A 22,731-nucleotide genomic window follows, 5' to 3' on the forward strand; every position below is an offset into this window, starting at 1 on the left:
TCACTGATTGGGTAGAAAAAGTTCAGAATTAATACCTATTTAGAAGAAAAGATCATTTTTGGAATAGAACTGAAACCCAAACTTTCTGAGTCTCAGTTCATTACATTTCTCTTTCTAATTTTTTTTTCAGATTATCAGGAGGAGGAGTTTAAATGAGTTTATGCATTATAACAGTTGTCCTTCAGTCGAGTTGAGAAGATAGTGCTTTCATTTACTGTATTGCTACTCTGACTTCATCTGTTGACTGAAAACTGGGCAAGAATAAAAATAAAAGCATTGGGGGCAGCTGGGTAGCTCAGTGGATTGAGAGCAAGGCCTAGAGATGGGAGGTCCTAGGTTCAAATCTGGCCTCAGACACATCCCAGCTGTGTGACCCTGGGCAAGTCACTTGACCCCCATTGCCTAGCCCTTACTGCTCTTCTGCCTTGTATTGTATTGTATTCTATTGAGTGGAAGCTCTTGACTCCATGAGACATCAAAAGAAAAAAGTCAAACTAAATTGAATGAATGAAAAAAGAAAATGGAAATATCTTATAGGAAAAAACAACTGACCTGGACAATAGATTCAGGAGAGGTGATTTAAGAATTCTTGGACTTTCTTGAAAGATGATTTACAAAAAGATCCTAGATATCAACTTTTGAGAAATTAAGAAAACTGGCCTGATATTCTAGAACCAGAGGTAAAATAGAAATAGAAAGAATTCACCAATCACCTCCTGAAATAGAACCCAAAAGGATAATTCCCAGGAATTTTATGGCCAAATTTCCAAACTCTCAGATCAAGGAGAAAATATTGCAAATAGTCAAAAACAAACAATTCATATATCATGGAGCCATAGTCAGGATAACACAAGATATGGCAGCTTTTATATTAAAGGATCAAAAGGCCTGGAAAATTCTGGAGGTAGAGTATATATAGTAATCATAATGATGAGAAAAAATTTTATAAGATTTTCTATAATAAAGGTCTCCTTTCTCAAATACATAAATAAGCCAAATGTATAAGAATATAAGACAATAACTGCCTGATAAATGGTCAAAGGATATGAACAGGCAGTTCTCAGACAAAGTAATTAAAAGCTATGTGAAAAAGTGTTCTAAATCACTACTAATTAGAGAAATGCAAATTAAAATAACTTCCAAGTGTCACCTTATACCTCTCAAACTAGCTATTATAAAAAAAAGGAAAATGACAAAACTTCAAAGAGATGTGGGACAATTGAGACACTAATGCACTGCTGGGGGAGTTATGAACTGATTCATCCTTTCTAGAAAGCAATTTAGATCTATGCCCAAAGGGCTATAAACAGCATGTACCCAGCAATAATGTTACTAGGTTTATAGTCTAAAGAGATCTAAAACAATAAAGGAAAATGATGTGTATGTACAAAAATATTTAAAGCAGCTTTTTTGTATGTGTGATGGCAAAGAACTGGAATGGGTGAATAAATTATAGTATATGATCGTAATGGAATACTATTGTGTAGTAAGAAATGTCAAGCAGGAGCTCAGAGAACCTAGAAAGACTTATAGGATCTGATGCAGACTAAAGTAAGCAGAACCAGGAGAACATTGTACACAGAGAAAGCAATATTGTACACTGAACAGCTCTGAATAACTTAGCTATTCTCAGCAATATAATGATCCAAAACAATTGCAAAGGAAAAAGGGAAGGAAAGGGAGAATTTGGGCTTCAAAAATTTAAAAAAGCAAATGTTAAAAATTTTTTTTGTGTGTAATTAGGGAAATAACATGTTAAAATATTCTAAAGAAAAAAAGAAGCTATCATGTACAAAGCAAAGAGACAAAAATTTCTCTTACCTTCTGTTGAAATCAACCTGGATGGAATGATCAATGACTAGATCAGCAGGACAAATGGGGTTGATTTTCTCAGGGTCTCCTCCTAACTTTTTCACAGCATCACGCATTGCTGCAAAATCAACCACTGCAGGCACACCCCTGAAAGAGAAAGTTAAGCTAAGCAAGAGCAACTAGGAAAGACATTCATATTTAGGAGTGAAAGAAAGGAAAAATAAAAATCTGAATGCAAATCTGAAGAGTTTCTCTTCATTGAAAACACTAGCAATTTAATATTGCAAAAGTGTTGCTAGATGGGGACTTATAGGATGACTTTGAAAAATGAGGACAATTCAAATTCTTTCACTAGAAAGCAACCAAGTTGTAAGGTTAAGAAGTGGGAACAATGTCTTTATATGATTGTGAAATGACTATGTAATTATGGTTATGCTATTAACACAGCATGATATAATCTATGGAGGGAACATCAACCAAAATGCATTTAGAAAACACCTATGTACCAGGTACTATGCTATGGGCTGGGGCTACAAAAGCCAGAAAATAAAACTCTTTGCCCTCAAGGAATTTACATTCCAATAGACATATAAAGTAAAGGCAATTCAGCATCTAGGTGGCACAGTAGATAGAGTGGCAGAATTCAAATCAGGAAGACTCCTCTTCCTGAGTTCAAATCTAGCCTCAGATACTAGCTGTGTGATTCTGGCCAAGTCACTCAATTCTGCCTCAGTTTCCTCATCTGAAAAAGGAACTGGAGAAGATGGCAAACCATTCCAGTATCTTTAGTAAAAAACAAACACCCCCCCCCAACCTCAGAGCTATACATGACTGAAACAATTGAACAAAAAGGTAATTTCTGCCCTCTTTAGGGTTCTTTAGTTTTTACTACCATGATAATTTTCAGTGAATGATAAGAAAGAAGTGGTGATCCAAATCATACTTCAAATTTTGAAAGAACTTTAATTGAAAAGATATGATTCAGTAAAATGGGTTGTAAGGTCTTCTTTGTTTTAGGGAATTCTCTCCATTTCCATGATAAAATTTTAGATTTCTTACTTTTGAAAACATTTTGGTCTTTGGAAGGAATGAAATCACATTTTTAAAGCAACAGAAGCCTTTCCTTCTCCTATAAGCTGAGCTATAGTCTCATGAGAAAAAGGTAGGAAAGTAGCTGTTGTTGGGTGATGGCTGGCTCTATCAATGATGCAGAAATTTAGACTGGCCAGAGAGTAGAAGCTGTGACAAGATACAGATCAAAAGAAAGACTACCAAGAATAGCATATTAAGATTTAAAAAGAGACTAAATGACAGTCAGTAGCTTAGAAATATGCATTGTATTTTATGAAGCATTATATTATTTAACACATTATAGATTCAGAGAAAGTCATTCAAAGAAAGAGCAGGAGAGGGAGAGAGAATTCAGATGAGATCACTTTGAAAAGGAGAGGGAGTATTCTGAGTTAACTCCCTTCTTTTCCACCTGTTTCTATAGGTTTCATAACAGTAAATACTTCCTTTCCCACAGAATTTCATATTGAAACACCTCAAAAATCATCTAGTTTAATCTATAACTAAAATTCTTTTTTATAATAAACCAGAAGTAATCGTTCAGGTTCCAGTTGAAGATTTCCAGTGATGGGAAGACATCCATTACTTTTGAAGGCAGACCATATTGATTTTTGATAGCTCTAGTTGTCTGCCATTTTGTCCTTATATTAAGCCTAAAAACAAAACAAAACCCTTAAACTACCAAACTACTTGTAGGTCTGTCCAATGTGGCCAAAAAGAATGAAATCTAATCCTTTTTCCCCTTGAGTCCCACCAAGGGGCCTTTCAAGTATTTTAACATCACCACTAAAGTTGATAGGCTAAGTAACCTTTACTCTATCCATTTATAACATGAGCTCCATTTCTGTCACACTCTTTCTTCTCTAGATGACTTCCAGTTTCTCAATGTTCTTCCCTAAATTGTTGTACCTGGGTCTGAACAAAATATTCCAGATGTAGTATGATATCAATATCCTTATTTTGGACATGATGTCTCTATTAATACAATCAATGATGGCATTAGCTTTTAGGACTTCCTTGTCACACTGTTGACACATATAGATGGCACTCTCCTAAAACTTTAAAAAAAAAACAGAATTATCAACCAACCACACTTCTCTCACCTTATCATTGGGAAATGATTTTCAATCTTCATTTCTTAACACCCTAATTTTCAACCTCTCTTTATCCATTAGTTTCTTTCTGTCTGGTGTCCAACATGCCATGATATGCCCCATTCTTAACTATACCTTTCACCTTTGTTCCACTTGCAACTTAATGAGTAGGCCAGTTATAGCTTTATTGATAAAAATATTAAAGAGTATATAGGAGCAATGATAGAGTTCTCTTCATTACTCCTGCTGTATCACCAAAGACTTTCCTCCAAGATGGTGTCATTCCTTTAATGATTATTCATTCAGCTTATTTTAAATTCAATTCACAATCATATCATTTAGCCTATGCCTCTTTACATCTTGACCAGATAGTATGAGTGATTTAGCCAAAATCTTTTTCCCACCTGATGAAGACCTTAACGCAAGCTTCAAAGACTTTGTAGAAAGAGGTGCTACAATTTGGAGAAACAGAGAAAATGAGCACAAAGCAATTCAATTCAGTAAACATTTCCTAAATAATATGGATATTTTACACTCACGTAAAGTCCTGCAGAATAACTCGGGCAGGCTTAAATGGTACTTCTATATTCTCATGTTGTGTCACCTTCCAATTTAAAATGTTTTCAATGTCAGCTTTCTTCACTAAGAACTCATCACAGTTCCGGATGGCTGCCTCTAGGAGAACTCTGATAGAAAATGGTAAGCGTCCTAGGGGAAAAACAAACAAACAAACAACCTCTCATCACCTGACTTTGAGACTTTTCTCTGAAGGGATGACGTGGACAGACTTGCCAAGAGTATTAGGTTATTGTACAACTGTAATAAGCTGATTCACATCAAATCTGTCAACAACTAAGATTACACTGAGGACATGCACTGTCATCAAGAAAGTTTCAGTGAAGGTTCACCTCAGTAAACAATATTTCTTCAATCAGCTTCTTTGAATTCTATTAGCTGGAAAAAGTTTTACTACTTAGAAGCAGCATACTTTGGGATAAAATGTCTCCTAACTTGCAGTTATAAAGACCAACGTCCTAAGGAGATGACTGAGTTTTCACAACCTTTCAGAATCTTGATCAACTGCTCAAGGCTGATCCTGGGGATCTGGCTCATTGACGTTTGACCACAAGGGCAATCTGTTGATGGAAGAAGCTCTGGATGAAAAACATGAATCCTTTGAATTTTCATAAAATATGTGAAAGTGCTCTGAGGAGAAAACTGACAGCTAGAACTTAAGAAACATTTTGTCCTGACTTATGATTACATTGGTATGGGGATTTATTCAGTAAGGAAATTCCTTTTTTCAATGCAGTGTTGCATAGTTCTGCAACTTATAAGTCTTAAGAGAGAAGCCTGGATCCCCAAGAAGTCAAATGACCTTCCCAAGATCACATATCCAGTGTCAACAGCAGAACTTGAGCCCAGGTCTACCCTGATTCAAGGGTTTGCTCTCTATCTACAACTCTAAATTGTTTAAAGAAATATTTTTTACAAATCATCCATGCACAAAACTAAAGTTGTAAATTTAGAGCAAGATATGGACCTATTTGTCCCTTAAAAGAAAAATAAAGGAGCAGCAAGGTAGCTCAGTGGCTAGGCAGCCAGGCCTAGAGAGACAGGAGGTCCTGCATTCAAATCTGGCCTCAGATGCTTCTTAGCTGTGTGACCTGGGCAAGTCACTTGACCCTAATTTCCTAGCCCTTACTGCTCTTTTGCCTTGGAACGAATACTTGGTATTGATTCCAAGACAGAAAAGAAAGTAAAGGTTTAAAAAATAAAAGGAAAATAAAATATTTTACACTATGCAGAATGGTCAATAATATTGGATAGGAAGACCCAATGGAGTTAATGATGCTCATAAGAAGTAAGATTTTGTTTTTATTTATTTAATAAAAATTTTACCTTCTGTAGGAAAAACTGTACAAGAATTATTTGGAGATATCCTTTTAGAATACGGAAATGTCAGATGAAAAGGAGGACTTACCTATTTGGGGGCAATTAAGTGATTTATTCAAGAATATGTTTACTGGAAGAGATTTAAAAAACAAAACAAAACACCTCAACATATTTCTTGGCTATAAATTCAGAGTTCTGTTATCAAAAGAGGATACTTAATTTCTATCCCTTATCCCTTACCCTAATTCATTTGTGTTTTCATCCTGAGACAGTATAAGTTTAAAAAGTAACTTTAAAAAAATGCCACTTTTTTGTCAAAGGTATACTGCTGCTTTGTTTACTTACTATATCTTGAATCTTCCAGCTTATTCAAATTGAAGAACTTTTTTTCTGGTTCCTTGGGATCCAAGGGCTCAGCAAGGTGTATAAAAGGATTGCTCATGATTACAGATAGTTATGCACCCCTGCAAGGGAGAAAGAGGTCATGAGGGATTAAAGTTCAATTTGCAAAATAAAAGCTTTTGTTTTTTTTCAATTTCTCTATTACAAATGAATTTTTAATATATGTTCATATATATTTTTACTTTAACTGTGTAATAAAAATTTGCTTGAAAATTGTTTATTTGGTATTCTTTCAAAACTAAAAAATCTGTGATATCAGTACAAATCCAGAAAACACATTTGATTCAAACTATTTTACATTCTGGACAATTACTTCATTTTAAATCTGTCACAAGTCTTAGAGGAAACAGACCTTTCTCAATTATTGCTTGTCCTATATATGCCAATAAAACTGGTATGCCTAAATAACATGCCAACTTTATTTCAGGGAATGATACATAATAATAACATGATCTAGAATAGAATAGGTCATCAACATTTTGGGCACTTAATAAACATCTGTTGAACTGAATAGAATAAAAATCACTGGGCTAGGAGTTAGAACCATGGATTCTAGCACAAATTCTGCCATTAACTTGCCCTGCCCTTTAGATTGTGACCGCATTGATGTCAAGGACAGTCTTTTGCCTCTTTTTGTAATCCCAGATCTTAGCACAGAGCCTGGCATAGAGCATGTGCTTAATAGACATTTATTGACAGTGCTTTTGAACAAGTAACTTATTTTTTTGTTCCTCAATCTTCTTTCATGTAAACTGGGAAATACATCAAAATTGTCCTTCCTCTTTTTTTCCCTTCAGAGTAGGGGGAGGATGAGATTGTGATTCCATTGCTATGAGGAATTCTTTCCTCTCCTTTACTAGTGTAGATAAATATCTGCTGCTCTACAACTTTTAGTGTGGGCAAAATACCTGAATGAGTGATATCCAGACTTCTAAAACTGTATATTTCTATTAGTGAACAACAACAGCAACACTCTTTGATGTATTCCCTCCATGTATATATTTATAAACTATATTAAGTGCTATTAAATTAATAATTAGGTGCATTGTAAAACTTATAAAAATGTAAATTTAAAAAAATGAAATAAAGATGAAATAGTATTTGATCCTAGAGGCCAAAGGAAGCCATTGGAGTTTGTTGGGGGAGGAGAGATTCAGGATCAGACCTTAATTTAATGAAAACCACTTTGGTGGTTATATGAAGGATAGGCTGAAGAAGGAAGAGATTTGAGGCAGAAAGACCAGTAAGGAGGCTGTTATGAGAGTCCTAGGTGAGAAATGATGATGGTTTGAACTAAACTGGTGGAAAGAAGGTGACAGATGTCAGAGATATTCTTAGAGATGAGATTTGGTAATTCACTGGATATATAGGGGTGAGAGAGTCAAAAATGATACCCAGACTACAAACACATGAGAGACTAGAAGAATGGTAGAACCTCCAAGAATAGGCAAGCTTGGAAAGGGAATAATTTTGGGGAAAGATATATAAGAAGATCTGCCATCTTTAGCAATCTATCCATCCAGCTCATCTTCTGTGAGGCATTCTTTTCGACCCAAAACAAAATGGGAGGAGTCAAATTCCTACTCACAATCACCCTGCCAGAGGGCAGAGCCTGGCCTTTGTGGGACATCAGGTGATGGGGGGGGGGGAACAATACTCTCAGTATATTTTGTGGGGCATGAAATTTTCCTAATGGCATCTGTGTAGCTGCTGCCATAGGTGTTTGGGAACAGTTACATCATAACAGTTTTCAGCAGATGCCTCTGAGAAAGGAGGCTGGCAGTTGGCACAGTAGAAAGAAAGGAGGGGGTTGAGGAGTGTTGGGTGGGCAGTGGGGGTGGTAATGGCAGGTGTGGTTATTTTGGAGATAAGCCCTACCCTGTGTGGACATGGGAGGATAAGACTTATATGTCTACCCTTTGATTGAACATTTCTTGAGGTCAGGTCATATCCCTGTGAGTTGAGAACAAACCCCTAGTCCCACCAAGGGAATCCTTGACCCTCATTTTGGAGGCCCAGGGGCCTGGGTGATCAAGTCACTTATTTAGAGTCACACAGCCAATATGAGTCAGAGGAATGAATTAAATTCAGGTCTTCCTGACTCAAAGGCCACCTCTCTTAGGTACTCTACCAAAAATGCCTGTATTTAATTAATTATTTCAGTAGACTTCTATGATAGGTAGATGCTATAGAGTGAAAACACACACACAAAAAAAACCACAATTTAAATGCATTATTTTAACTATTAAGAGATGACTCAGAAAAAAGTCTCATATTCATTTTGAGATCCACTTTTTTTCTTCTTTGGAAAGATATAAGATAACTATTAGTAAAGAAGTGGTAGAAAACAGGTAGACATAAAGCATACATTTTCAGACCACACCAAGGTGTTCATTTGTTTTGCATAATTATACTTATTTGTAAGGAAGAATTCTTAGTGGGAGAGGGGGATAGCATTGGGAAATGACAATGATTTTAAGAACGAAAGAAAATAAGACCAAACATCTTGAAGGCAGCTGGTTGAAATGTGGATAGAGTGCTATAGTCAGGAAGATTTCAGTTTAAATCCCAAACTCAGACACTCGCTGTTTGACTCTGGATAAGTACTTAACTGTGGTTTGTTTTGGTTTCTTCAATATAATGGAGGTAATAATAGCACCTACTTCAAAGAATTTTGTGAAGATCAAATGAGAAAATATTTGTAAAGCACTTAACATACTTGGTTATACATTAGGCAGTATAAAAGCTAGCTAATAATATTATCTTTAAATGGTAAGAGTAATGCACAACAGTTATAAACTCATGTTTCTTAGACTGGCAAATAAAGATTGTACTTGAAGTGGAAAAAAATGCAGAATTCAATCAGAAAGTTTGATGTTATTGATATTTTCCCCTCTAAAACATTAGATGTAAAATTATGTGTGTAAAAACTCAGTGTGTGGTAATTTGGGGAACAATAAGGCAGGCTCAATTTCCTCTCTTTTTACAGGGATTTTCCAGAACACTCCTTTATCTTTTGAGTATTCCACATTTTCAAGTCTCCTGGACTATCTTTTATGAGTTTCAACATTTACTACAAACCCCAAATTGGTTTGGGAAATAGTATAAATACACTGTTCAGATCTAATAAAAAATCTGAAGGAACAGGCCACCTCTACAGCTAAAATAACATGCATTGTTCTCTAAAACAAAAGATTTCTAGAAACGATTAATTTATGTGAAAAGATATTTAGAGGGAAGAGTTCAACAAAAGACAACAATGTTATATTTGATTTGTTTCTGGTAAAAACCGCCGGATACAAGCTAGCTTTGTTAGGATACAGTAGCAGTGGTTGTTTCCCTGTGTTCGGAAAGAAAAAACAAACAAAACTTAGAAAGTTATCATCTAGACAATTTCAGTGCCTTATGCAGCTCACAAAATCACAGGGCATAATTGAACTATCAATAAGATGCTCTACAAGCAGCACAACAGAATTTTAAAAAGTGATATGAGGCCTTTGAAGTCATTCAGTGCCTAGCCCATACCTGAAGAGAAATTTCTTTTACAAAACATCTGACAAATGTTTATATATCCTTCACACAAGGAACACCTATTCGGTGTATCTATTGTTTCCTAAGACAGTTCAATTAATGAAGAGCTCTAAGTATTAATAAGTTCTTTTATACCTTCAGCAGAAATCTGCATTCTTCACAGACTTGATGTCAATTCTTAAAGGAGTCCCTTATTCCAAAGTCTAGCCTTGTAGAATAATGATAAGCCTCTCCAATAGTACACCAGTGTCACAGAAGCAATTGCAGAGATAAACACATTTGTTTTTTTTTTCCACTAGAGATCCAAGTACACAGATACTAAGTAATTTTGACACCCAGTATCACTTACAAAAGGGGCCCTGTGGTAGCCACTGAGTATCCACCATGCTTTTTCAAATCTTTTAAACCCTTACCTTCTGTTTTGGAATTGATACTGCCTATCAGTTCCAGTTCAGAAAAGTAGCAAGGGTTAGGCAACTGGGGTTAAGTGACTTGACTTGTCCAATGTCACACAGCTCAGGAAATGTCTGAGACCAAATTTGAAGCCAAATGGTTGAGCCACCTTGCTGTCCCTTATTCAATTCTTACAAATCAATTCTGCATTTCAGGAATAGAAAATGAGATTCTTCTAGAGTGGCTTCTGTCCCTTTTGGGATATGATTAATTTCACATATTTACTTGGCCATTCATTGATGACTGTGTTGATGAATTTGAAAAAGTATATCAGCTTATATCACTCAGTTCCATTATAACTGATGAAGCCAATCAGGCTTCTAAATAAGAAATAGCAGCAGTAGCAACACTATTTTCACCATTCCTATCATCACCAAAAGCAAAAACTAAGCTTTTATTTCTCATTTGACACATCAAAAAGAATGCTGGATATGAAGTCTTAAGATTTGGGTTCAAATTCTGGTTCTAGCACTACCTATGTAATCTTGGACAAGTAGTTTATTCTTCTTGAGATTCAGTTTTCTTGTATATAAAATGAAGGGGTTGGACTGGATGACTTCTAAGGTTCCCTCTAGCTCCAAATATGCTACTATCAACTGTTCATTCTCTGAGGGAAAAAATTAAAAAAGGAAATAAAAACAGTTGCAAATAAAGAGAGCAAGATGCAGATTAGCAAAGTATCTAAAAAAAAATCATCAAGTGCTTAAAGGAGATTAGACTCTTGTAATTTTATTTGCCACTAAAATATAGTGCCCAGGTCAGTGCCAATTTATCATAAAGTTAACCACAGACACACATATGTATGTTTAGAGGTACCATGAGGTAAAGGTAAGAGGTAGTATATTCCAGAAAGTCTAGTCATTGCCACTGCCTCCCCTAAGATCCCAGTGGAGACAGCCCAGGGCACTGTGCTCAAAAGTCATAGAAATAGCAGTTCCCCTGTCCCCTGAAGATCACTGGCCTTAATTCTAGCCCAGCCCCTTAGTAACTAACCCCTCAATAACTGTTTCTGCAGCAGCTGAAGCCCTTGCTTCCTAGCAGTCACAGCTGATGGCACTGGTCTGAAAGAGATCGCCAAAGTCCTTGGCACTGTCAAATGGTTTAGTGTTAGAAAGGGATATGGTTTTATCAGGGGGTACACCATTAAGGAAGATGGATGACTTTTGCTGTAATACCCAGAAGAAAATGGGGCCTCTGACTCACAACTGAAACTCCTTTGTGTGTTCTTTCTCTAGTAGAAGGTGAACTCTGGGAGAAGAGAGACTTTCTTGTTTCTTCTATTTATATGCCCAGTGCTTATCGTTGCGTTTTATACATAGTAAATGCTTATTCATTCATTTATCATGAGTCTGTTGCCTTATCCACTCAACCTAATAGTAAACTACTACAAAGCTCCCCATCCTGAAAGACCAGAGGAACAGCTTCTAAACTGCAATGATCCATATCCCTACAGGAACATTTCCAGCACTAAGACAATTTGATGACTCCATTTTTATAAAGAGAATTCTTAGAAAGCATTACTATGTAAAGGTTAAGTTCTTACTTATATGACTTACAAATAAATTATTTTTATGCATGAATAGGATGGGCAGTGATTCTGAATATAAAAAGTCTCCTTCAACTAATTTAGTTCCTCTACTCAAAATGGGAAGGAATAATTTGCTTTGGTTTATTTATAAGATTAGCTTCCTCTCATGCAGTTGTTGAGAATATCAACAGGTATTATCTCCAACATGGGTCCCCCTAATGGTTCTGGCAAGGCCTAGAGAAGGCATCTGTGAGTTCTGGCCAGGATTTGAAAATTACATCCAGTGTGTGCTCACCAGTCTTTGAACTTTTATTGTAAATAAGATGACTTGAGTGACAGTGAAAGGAAAGCCAGAAGATTTGGGTTCAAACCCAGAGGATTCCCCATGTCCCTTGGGCAAGTAATTTTATATCCCTGGAACTTCCCCCACTGCACTCCCAAGAAAGAGCAGACCTTAAATTTTATAACCGACAAAAAATGCTCTAAGGAGGATCAGTAATTTTGTAGGCATGCAGGTACTCCCTCAGTATGTGTTGCAATCAAAACAAATCAGGTTTCCTGTTCCCAACCTGAGCCCCACTCAGATAGTCCTTGTTTTGATTGCTTAAAATCAGCTTGAATAATTAGGATAACTGTTTTCATAAATTGCACATTCTGATTAGCTAGCTTTTAGGGACAGGGTTATAACTCTCTAGTAACCAGACAATGGTGAATGAGGGGAGAGGCCATCTTTGGTAGGGACTAGGATAAAAGGAGTCTGCCTGCTCCCAGGCTCTTTGTACTTGTTTGTTGATTGTAGCACTTGTAGTATTGGCTTATAAATATCCATTCTTGGGAGACCCTGAGTTCAAGATTCTTTTGAGTAGGTAGTCATTCCTCTCAGTTATGAGACTCCCTTTGAGTGTTCTTACCGCAAATTCCCTTTCTAGTTATGCATATTCCAAGTGTATCCAGCAGGATATTTGCTGAATATATCCCATGCTTTCCTTTGTCAATAAATTTGCTAAAGCTAGACTGTCTTTCTTCTCTCTCTTTCTTATTTCAAAGTATGGACCTGTTCTGCAAAGTCCCAGTTCAAATGTCACCTTCTTTGGGAAGTCTTCCCTGAATGCCTCCATTCCTAAGTAAGGTGTGATACTAATTTTCTACCCTCATTTCCTGGTATATAACAGGTACTTAAAAATGTTTTCTATTACTGCCTGATGAATATGATTATGTGGTTATATATTTCCCTTCTGTTATTAGATTCTATATTCATGGTGCCTAATAATCCTTTGCACACTGGGGGTGCTTAGTAAATATTGGCATAAATAAGTGAAGTCCTGAAAAGAATAAAGTACTTCTCAAAGATAATTTTTCTGTAAATAATTCTGACTGGCCTTTAATATCCTGATATTGAAATACACTGACTTTCTTAATAAAAAAAAAATACATTCGAATCCTCCATGTGGCCAGGAGCAAAACTATGAAGAAGGAGGCCAAGAAGGAGGAGCCCAAGAGGGGTGAGGAGGCACTCATCATCCCTCCGGACGCCGTCAGTGTAGATTGCAAGGACACAGATGAAGTGATACCAGTTCACCAGAGAGCCTGGTGTTGGTGCATGTGCTTTGGGGTTGCGTTCATGCTCGCTGGAGTAATCCTTGGAGGGGCATACCTGTACAAATACTTTGCATTTCATCAGGATGATATCTACTACTGTGGCATAAAATACATCAAAGATGACTTAATCCTAAACGAGCCCTCTGCAAATGCTCCAGCTGCTCGCTTCCAGACAATTGAAGAAAATATTAAGATCCTCGAGGAAGATAATGTGGAATTCATCAGTGTGCCTGTCCCAGAGTTTGCTGATAGTGATCCTGCCAACATTGTTCATGACTTTCACAAGAAACTTACAGCCTATCTCGACCTTAATTTGGATAAATGCTATGTGATTCCTCTGAATACTTCCATTATGATGCCTCCCAAAAACTTACTGGAGTTGCTCATCAACATCAAGGCTGGAACCTATTTGCCTCAATCCTATCTGATTCATGAGCATATGTTCAGTAATTTTGTAGGCATGCAGGTACTTCCTCAGCAATTGCTATTGCAACATTATAAGTCCTTGCTATGCTTTGAAGCTTCAATAGATTCAATTTATAAATTCAATTTATAAAAATTATAATAGTAAAATTTGATTCAGAAAAATATTAAAAGCACATCATTTATAAGTTGAAAAAATTTGACCAAAATAGTCATTTTATAGATGAGGAAACTGAGGTAGACAGCAGTTAAATGACTTTCCCAGGGTCATATGGATAATGTCTGAGGCTACATTCAAACTCAGATCTTCCTGACTCCCAAGTCTTGTAAACTTTAGATTACTCCACCCTACTTAGTCTAACAAAAACAGGAATGTCTACACTCATACTTAAGGATTAAATATTTAGGAGGATGGCCTATGACAGACATGTGCTAGCAAATGACAAATCAGAAACAACTGACAGACCCCTGGGCTGTCCTAAGTCAAGCTTAAGCTACCAATGGTACAGGTGAGGTGCAGGAAAGTGATGTAAAAACCATCTATATATTTTGCATCACTTCCTCTCTCCAGGCTCTTTCTGCAGAGAGGTGGCTCTGGCGGCAGCTTGCGGAGTGTTTCGGCATCTTGGTGTGGTGGCAGCTATTGTCTAGTTTTGGCGGTGAGTTTTCCTTGATACTATACTGGGAGAAGCTTAGTAGCCTAGTTCAGGTGAGGCATCTTCACTGAGCTCTCTTTGAGTTTAGGCTTATTCTTTTCTCCTTTACCTTCCAAACACTATCCTCTTGGGAAAGCCTCTAATCTTCTTCAAAGACCTTGTGGCATAGGTCTTTGAACTCCCCCTGGCAAAGGCCAGGCAGGAAAAATCCTAAACCCTCTCTCTTTCTCTCTATTCTCCTTAATTCCTTCCCTCTATATTAATTAAAATCACCATAAATTTCCAACTGACGGGTATTTTATTTATTTGGGATTTTCTGGTGACCAAATTAATTTAGATTTAGTCACAGCCCTAAAATTACCTTTACCACTCAACTCACTGCTCACTCACCAAGCTGGCTCTCCTTTCTCATCCTGTGTAATTCTTGTTATCATCCTTACAGATTTACCCAATGTGCTGATATATTTGATACATACACCTGTCCATCGACCTGTGATTTTTCACTTTTGTTATATGACTGGCTCATCTTTTTCGTTTGTAAAAATCTTTTTTTATTCCATGTTTTGTGCACAAATCAATATTGTTTTCTTGCTAAATTGATTTAATTATGACAGCTTGTATAAACAAGAAAATTTGAAGACCTTATCACCTATAGGGAATTCCTTTGTACAGGACACCCACTGTAACAGAAATGAATTTTTAAGAAGTATCTCCTTGTTTTATGCCTAGACCAACATTGATAACTAGAGAATGATTCAACAGTTGTGTTTTTCATTAACTCTATCAAAGAATTTTAAAAAATCATCTTGACATATTCATGAGTTTGTTAGAAGAAAGCCTTTGAGACTTAATTTTATGTAAAAAACAACAACAAAAAACTATGACTATGAGGTATGATCTGCTTACAGAATCAACTATTTCCTTCTCATATTTTCATTAATGATACTTATGATTTGTTAATAGACCAGTCTCATGAAGATTTGAGAGATGATAAAAGCTTGTTGACTAACAAATGTGAAAGAAACCATGTGTATTTACTGATAGACAGATTATATCATTCTTTCTACTTTAATCCCCAAAAGCCAGCAAAGAAATGGACATATCATAGACATTTAATAAATACTTGATTGACCATAGGATCACAGATATAAAGGTGAAAAAAACTTTAGAATTCATATAGTTCATTTTGCAGGTGGGAAAACAGAGGATAATAGAAGTTAAGTGACCAGAGTCAGAATGTGAATACAGGTCCTTTGATTCCATATTGTAAAAATGGAGATTTGAACCACCAACTATTAATGGGAGAGCTGTAACTGACATTTTATAATAGAAGTTTAAAAATTGTAAAGTTCTTTACATAAATTATGGGGGATGCTATCCTACTCAAGGGAAAGAACTGTTGCAGTTGTCTTTTACTTCAGTATATTTATGGTTTTATATGGGGGTTTTAGTTATGTATTAATTTGCTCTTAAAACAATGACCAATCTGGAAGTGTGTTTTGCATGACAATAAAAATAAAATTAAAAAAATTACCTCAATGGAATCTGACAACAACTCTGAGGAAGGTGCTACATGTACTCTTACTTTCATTTTGCAGATGAGAAAACTGAGGTACTGAAACATTAAATGACATCCATAGCCACAAAATTAAGAAATACTTGATTTATAGTTCTTTGTAGATCTTCTCAAGTTCTTTGTCTATCTTCTATTTCTGTTCTTTTACAACTACCTTTATGATATTCTTTTGACTATATTTATTATAAACACGACAAGGTCAAATGACAAAACTATTCTAGAAAATGTTTCTTGTCCTTGGACCCATGATGAAAACAACTCTGCAAATTCTTACATTTGCCACTTTGAAGAGAACAACTTTTATGTCTTCAGATTTTATTTTTAGTGAGATTGGCTATTGGAAGAACTGATTCTTATCCATATGGACAATCAGTTCACTGGTATTAAAGTAAAACCAAAGTAGGTTAAAGGTTAAAGACTCTTCCTTGCTTCCCCAAGGCAATAAGTTGGTCAGGGCAAGGATTATAGTCAGTGTCAATAACAAAGATAATGATAAGGATAAGAAGTAGATCTGTGATTTCATTTGTATAGGGAAATTCCTTCTACCAATGTATGTACCAATGTTAACTGAGCATTTATACATAGTTTGAGGCAGGTAGATTCAGAATGCTGGACCTGGAGTAAGGAAGTTGTTCAGTTATTTTTTTCAGTGATGTCCAACTCTCTGTGACCTCATTTGGGGTTTTCTTGGCAAAGATACTGGAGTGGTTTGCTATTTCCTTCTCTGGTTCATTTGACAGATAAGGGAACTGAGGCAAACAGTTAAGTGACTTGTCTTGACAAGTTTTGAACTCAGATCTAACTGACTCCAGACTTGGCATTCTCTAGTAAGGAAGACTTGAGTTCTAACCTGGTCTCAGTCATTTATTAAGTGTGTGACACTGGGCAAGTCATATAACCTCTGTCTGCCTGAGTTTCCTCAATGGCAAAATGTAAAAATGATAACTTAAGTACCAAGGTTATTGTTAGGATCAAGTGAAATGTTATTTGTAAAGCACTTTATAAATCTCAAAGTGCTATATAAATGCTGATAATTATTTAGTTAGATGTGCATGATCTAAAGTCTGGGATTCTTCATATCATTATGTAATAAAAATAACAAAGAAGTATCAGTTGCTTATTTTCTGTCTCAATTTCAAAAATAAGTTTAAAGTGTTAATAACCTATAATTGGGGCAGATAGTTAGCAAAGTGGGTAGAGCACTAGGTCTAGAGTCATGAGGATCTGGGTTCAAATGTTACCTCAGACACTTTGTCACTCAATCCCAATTGTCTAGTTCTTGCCATTCTTCTGCTATAGATATACTTAGTATGGCTATTTATCAATTCTAAGGAGAAAAACATTTTTTAGCCTATAATTAAAGAAACAAAAAAGTCTGCTTTCCATTTTAAAATCCACTACAATAATTGAAAGCCATTTTTCAGTGTGATACCAGAGTTTTGTTTTTTTCTTAAATATTACAAATTATGAGGAAATGCCCTCAAAGTCATGATATCTAGGAGCTCCAGAGGATATTGACCCCTTAGTACATGTCTACAAATTATTTAGGGACATAAACACATGCAGACTCTCACATACAAAAGTGGCTGACTCCACTGTCCTGTCACACCACCAGTTTGGTTGTTGAGCAACTACCTCCGAGTCAGTAAGTAGGCTAAAAGTTAGATACTGTTCTTTGCTCCTCCGAGGCAATAAGTTTGTCATGGCAAGAGTTATAGTCAGTGTCAATAAAAGGGATGATGATTATTATAAGGATAAGAACTAGACCAAAGATTTAATTTGTATACAGATCTCCAGGGTGAGGAAACCCCTTCTACCAATGCATATCAACAGGTCCTATGCAACTTAGTCTTTGAGAGTTATCAAAGGCACTGAAAGACTGAGTGACCTGCCCAGAGTCAAATCATCAGAATGTAAGAGACAGGACTTGAACCCCAGTCTTCTTGACACAGAGAGGCCAGTTCTCTATCCATTGAAACTTGCTGACATTATTAACTATATATATATATATATATATACATATATATATATATATATATCCATTATATATATATATCCATTGAAACTTGCTGACATTATTAACTATATATATAGTTAATAATGTCAGCAAGTTTCAATGGATATATATATATATCCATATATATCCACATATATCCAAAATATATACACACACACACACACACACACACACACATATGTGTTTTAAGACCTCTCTTTTAAAAAAATCTTGGAGATAAGAAGCTGCAGGCCTTGGCCTTATTGGCATTATTCTTTGAGTTGGCAAAGAGACATTAAAATCTAGTGCCTGGAACAAAAGAAGATTCCACTTAAAATACCATAAATTACAAAAGTTTTGGTATTCAGGTGAGCATTTGTAAATACCTGTTTAATTAATGTTGCTCTAGGTGATTTCCTTTGGAAATCCCAGTTTCTACTGTGCTCACAATCTGAAGACTCAAAGCACAGATCATATTATAGAGGGGGAAATCAGGGTGCTTTGAGTCTCTCCTACTACATACCCAATTCCATGGTCAATTAACCTTCATTTTTATTTACATATAATTCATGAATCATCTTCAAAGGAACAACTTACTTTTTTTTTTTAAACCCTTACCTTCCATATTGGAGTCAATACTGTGTATTGGCTCCAAGGCAGAAGAGTGGTAAGAGCTAGGCAATGGGGGTCAAGTGACTTGCCCAGGGTCACACAGCTAGCAAAGGAACAACTTTTAAAAATAGGATTACAATTTTCTTGGTGACAGCAATCTCAGCCCAAAAGGCAGTCAACTAGTATTTATTAAAGGTCTACTATGTTCCAGGTACTATGTTAAGCAGTGGGGACAAAAAGAAAAACAACAACATAGTCTTTGCTCTCAAGGAACTTATTGTCTAACAGAGAACTTGAAAAGACAGAGATATACATATTTCTATCTTTTCCTTTTAGAAGTGAGTGAACTATTCTAAACCAACCAGACACAGCTAACCTCAAAGCTTGACTTCCTCTTTGAAAATTGTGTATTATATTCCTAGATTAATGATAACCAGGTTCTTAACTAGAAAGACTTCCTTTTTCCCTGATGCTGAGGAAAGTTGCTTGTTTTTATGCCAAATAAAACTTTTTCTTCCCTCTTCCATTTTCCCTAATGGTGAAGTTAAGCTTTATGAATGATGGCAAATGGACCACTTAGGTTTATGGAAAAACATTCAAGGGAAAATAGCTGGGTGGTAGTGATAGGTGTATAATATCCTCACATGGACAGCACCATTATAAAGAATGTCATTCAACTTGGAACTCTTTTATACCTCTAGAGTTAGAACATCTTAGACACCAGCAACAAAAAATGAAAGAAAGGAACTGAATTAGGTAGTTTTACCCTGAAGAGAATAGATATATATACTACTTAGGAATTATGCAGGCAACATACCCTAGACTCTGTCCTTGGTTCTATATGCCTCTAACTACCCTGGGCAATATTAATGGGAAGGCTGTAAAGGGATCCACAGATATTTCACTACATGCAGCAGAGACTTAGAAAATCATATTTCAACTTTCCAGGCTTCAAAATTTAAGATAAAAAAGACAGTGCAATTACAAGAAAGGAAAGCACAGTATACCTGCTTTCCTTGTCCTTCTGAAAAAATTTAATCTTTTGCGGTCTGGTCTAATATTAATTCATCCCCTATCTTCCCTTGGATACTTACCCATAAACCTAAATGTTCTATTTGCCATCACTCATAAATATTAGCTGCACAAAAAGGGGAAATGGGAGGGAGAGAAAAAGTTTTATTTGGCATAAAAGTAAACAAGTTTCCTCAGCATGAGGAGGAAAGGAAGTCTTTCTAAGTTGAGATTCTGGTTATCATTTATCTAGGAATATAGTACATAGTTTTCAAAGAGGAGGTCAAGCTTTGAGGTTAACAGTGTCCGGCTGGTTTGGGGTAGCATATCCACTTCAAATAGGAAAAGTACAAAACTACCAAGCACTGTCAATGAAATAAAAATCCCAAGAATTTCCTAGGCTGAAGCAAAATTTCCCCCCAGCTTTGAGGTTTGTTTTTCTGGGAATGTAAGGGTATGAACTTTTGGATTGCTATCACTCAATGAAGACACCTTTTCATTTTTAAAACTTGACCCTAATTTGCCTTCGGGTTTTGTTCCTGTTTACGTTTTGTTATTATGCAGAAGTCTGTGGGAACGGAGCTCATGGGACCAATCCTCCCACCGAGAAGCCCTGCACTCCTCCTTCAGTAAATTTTTAAGTGTCTGAACTAAAGGGAAATTCACCAAACAGTTATGACATTAAGGGAGGGGAGTGTTCAGGCAAAAAGTATCAGGGAAGGAAAAATGAAGAAGTTCAATTTAACTAGAACTGCAAATTCCACCCGTGCTTCGAAACAACAGATATTGTTGTTACAGTGATTCCTCTTCCCCTATTAAAAACAAACAACCCCCCCCCCAAAAAAAAACACTACGTATACGAAGAAAAAAAATAAGCATTCACAAATCTTAAGGTGAACAAATATATAAAGCATAAACAATATCGCCTCCGGGATTAGAAAGTCCAGCAAGGGCAACAAATTTGCCAAGTAGGGGTGGGGCGCAATTAGAAAAGGGAGAGACCTTTCTGTTTAAAACCCTCCAACCCTAGAGTCCCAAGTACTGTACATAAAGACCCCTTTATGTGGAAAGATGAGCTGGCAAGACTATGGAACACCGGAATAGCAGGTTCCCTGACCCTTCCAGTACCCCTCCCCCTCTTTGGAAGGCCCTTCCATAGCCCCAGACCCTCCCCGGCAGCAGATAGCTAAGCCAGGCCCATCAGTGACAGCCCAAAGTGCTCTTTCCCCAGTAAGAAAGGAGCCAAGGCGGATATCTTCATAAGATAAGACAGCGTCGGGTCGCTAAGGCCCGGGGAAAGATACAGTCCCGCCTCGGGGAAGAGCGCGCTAGGCTCTTAGCGAAGCCTGTGGCTCCGTCGAATCCCCGGGCAGAGGAGAGGGAAGCGGACAACTCACCCCGGGACAGCAAGGTAGAGAGGCTCGCCTGAGTGGCGTGGCGTAGCGTGGCTCGACGTGACGTGACGGGCGACCGGCAAAGCGGCGAAGTAGGGAGGAGACGCCGCGGGCAGCAAGGAGCACGGGCAGTGGAAGCTGGCTCTATGAGCTCCTCCTCTGCTGCGGCCGTCGCTACGGGCCGAAAAGGAGAACGGAAAGAAGGGAGGGAGCTACCCAGATTCTCAGGGCTGTGTGCTAACACGGAAAGGAGGGGGCGGGAGGAGTTGGCTGCTTCCAATAGAGCCCACTCTGGGGCTGGACAAGCACCCCGCCTTCTGATCCTCCTCCCTCTGCTTTCCTCCTCCCACCTCTTACCCCTAGCCCGAGGCCTGACCCTGAAACCTTCCCAAGCTTGGACTCTATCGTGGGGCTCCAGACTCCACCCCGAGTCCAAAGTTTTCCAGCAGCCGATGATGGCAGATTTTTTTAAAAGGGCATCTCAAACCGGAAGGTGAGAGATAATTATTAGAAATGTATTAGAAAATAGATAATTATTAGAATGTATTAGAAAATATAGAAGGCATCCAAAGACTCGTCCCGTCTCCGGCCCCTGCGAGATCTCTGCTCCTCGGCCGTGCGCCCTAATTCTGACAGACTAAAAGTGCCATCGTTGGAGGCGGGAACCCTTTACCAAGTTTGCGGCAAGCAGGTTAAAATGAACCGTGGGCAAGTGGTTTTAGGAGGAAACACGACTTCCCCCAACCCCCACTTGGCTCTAGATTCCATAACTAGTAGCCCACAGACCTAGCGGACCTTAGATTGTCTTCAGCATTGGTTGCAAACCACTCTCCCCGCCCAATCATCCGGGTGCGGGGCAAACCAGGATTGTGCCTTTGTTAACTCTTGAGTCTGTTCTAGGAAAAACACTTAAGATCAATTCATCAAAAACCTAATAAGCACCTACTGTGTGCTACCAATCATCCTGGTGCAGGGCAAACCAGGCTTGTGCCTTTGTAACTCTTGAGTCTGTTCTAGGAAAAACACTTAAGATCAATTCATCAAAAACCTAATAAGCATCTACTGTGTGCTACCATTGGAAATATAAATGGCTCTGATCTGAAGGAGCTTACAATCTGGGGAACTGGCACGTGGAAAATTACATCTGAGCATATTTCAAGGCAGGATACTCCTCTAGCTTTGACAGAAATTGTGGAGGTGAGACGGCTTAAGGAGAGCCAGTGCAAAGGCGTGGAGGCTGATGAAATGTTCTGTGCATAGAATAATAGCAAGGAGTCCTATTTGACTGTTCCTTAAGGCAGTGTTTGAAGGAGGGTATTGTATTGTGCAATTAACCTGGAAAGGTGGATGAGAGATGAGTCAGATTGTAAAGGTTTTTAAAAACCTAACGGGAGTTTTTTTTTTTTTTTAATTCTAGGGGTTATAATGTGCAAGAAGTAGCCACTAAGTTGTTTTGTGGTGATGTGTGTTCAAAGGTATGATTTTGCATTACTAATTAAGAAGAAACAGTTAAAGGGAAGCCTTAAGTCTCTTTTACATGAGTTGTAAATTAGTATAAGCAATGATATAATAATAATAAAGAATAATGATATTTATATGGAGCTTTAAAGTTTCCAAAGTGCTTTCTATATCTTAGGTGAGAAGATACAGTCTTTCTATCTCATTTGAAATTAGATA

General features: G+C 37.2%; 2 protein-coding genes across 3 annotated transcripts in view; one reads left to right on the forward strand and one right to left on the reverse strand.

Annotated features, from left to right (window-relative positions):
- Positions 1-22,731, reverse strand: part of ACO1 (aconitase 1) — a 75,793-nt gene that overhangs the window by 40,374 nt on the left and 12,688 nt on the right. Inside the window, exons 1-4 of one of the 2 annotated variants that reach the window (XM_001365383.5) lie at positions 21,058-21,196; positions 6,219-6,337; positions 4,517-4,685; positions 1,822-1,959 (exon numbers count right to left, since the gene is read on the reverse strand). In XM_001365383.5, the coding sequence (XP_001365420.2) occupies positions 1,822-1,959; positions 4,517-4,685; positions 6,219-6,315 (404 nt within the window). In that variant the 5' untranslated portion in view covers positions 6,316-6,337; positions 21,058-21,196. Of the gene's footprint in view, positions 1-1,821; positions 1,960-4,516; positions 4,686-6,218; positions 6,338-21,057; positions 21,197-22,731 lie in introns of those variants that run through there. The other variant, XM_056806633.1, reaches the window with a different exon arrangement.
- On the forward strand, positions 13,253-21,089 carry LOC103101374 (integral membrane protein 2B-like). Its single transcript, XM_056806311.1, has 2 exons — positions 13,253-13,852; positions 20,925-21,089. Exons 1-2 carry the CDS (start codon positions 13,253-13,255, stop codon positions 21,087-21,089), a joined length of 765 nt encoding a protein of 254 aa, XP_056662289.1.

This window comes from Monodelphis domestica, chromosome 7 (genome assembly GCF_027887165.1).
Source record: "Monodelphis domestica isolate mMonDom1 chromosome 7, mMonDom1.pri, whole genome shotgun sequence".
NCBI lineage: Eukaryota > Metazoa > Chordata > Mammalia > Didelphimorphia > Didelphidae > Monodelphis > Monodelphis domestica.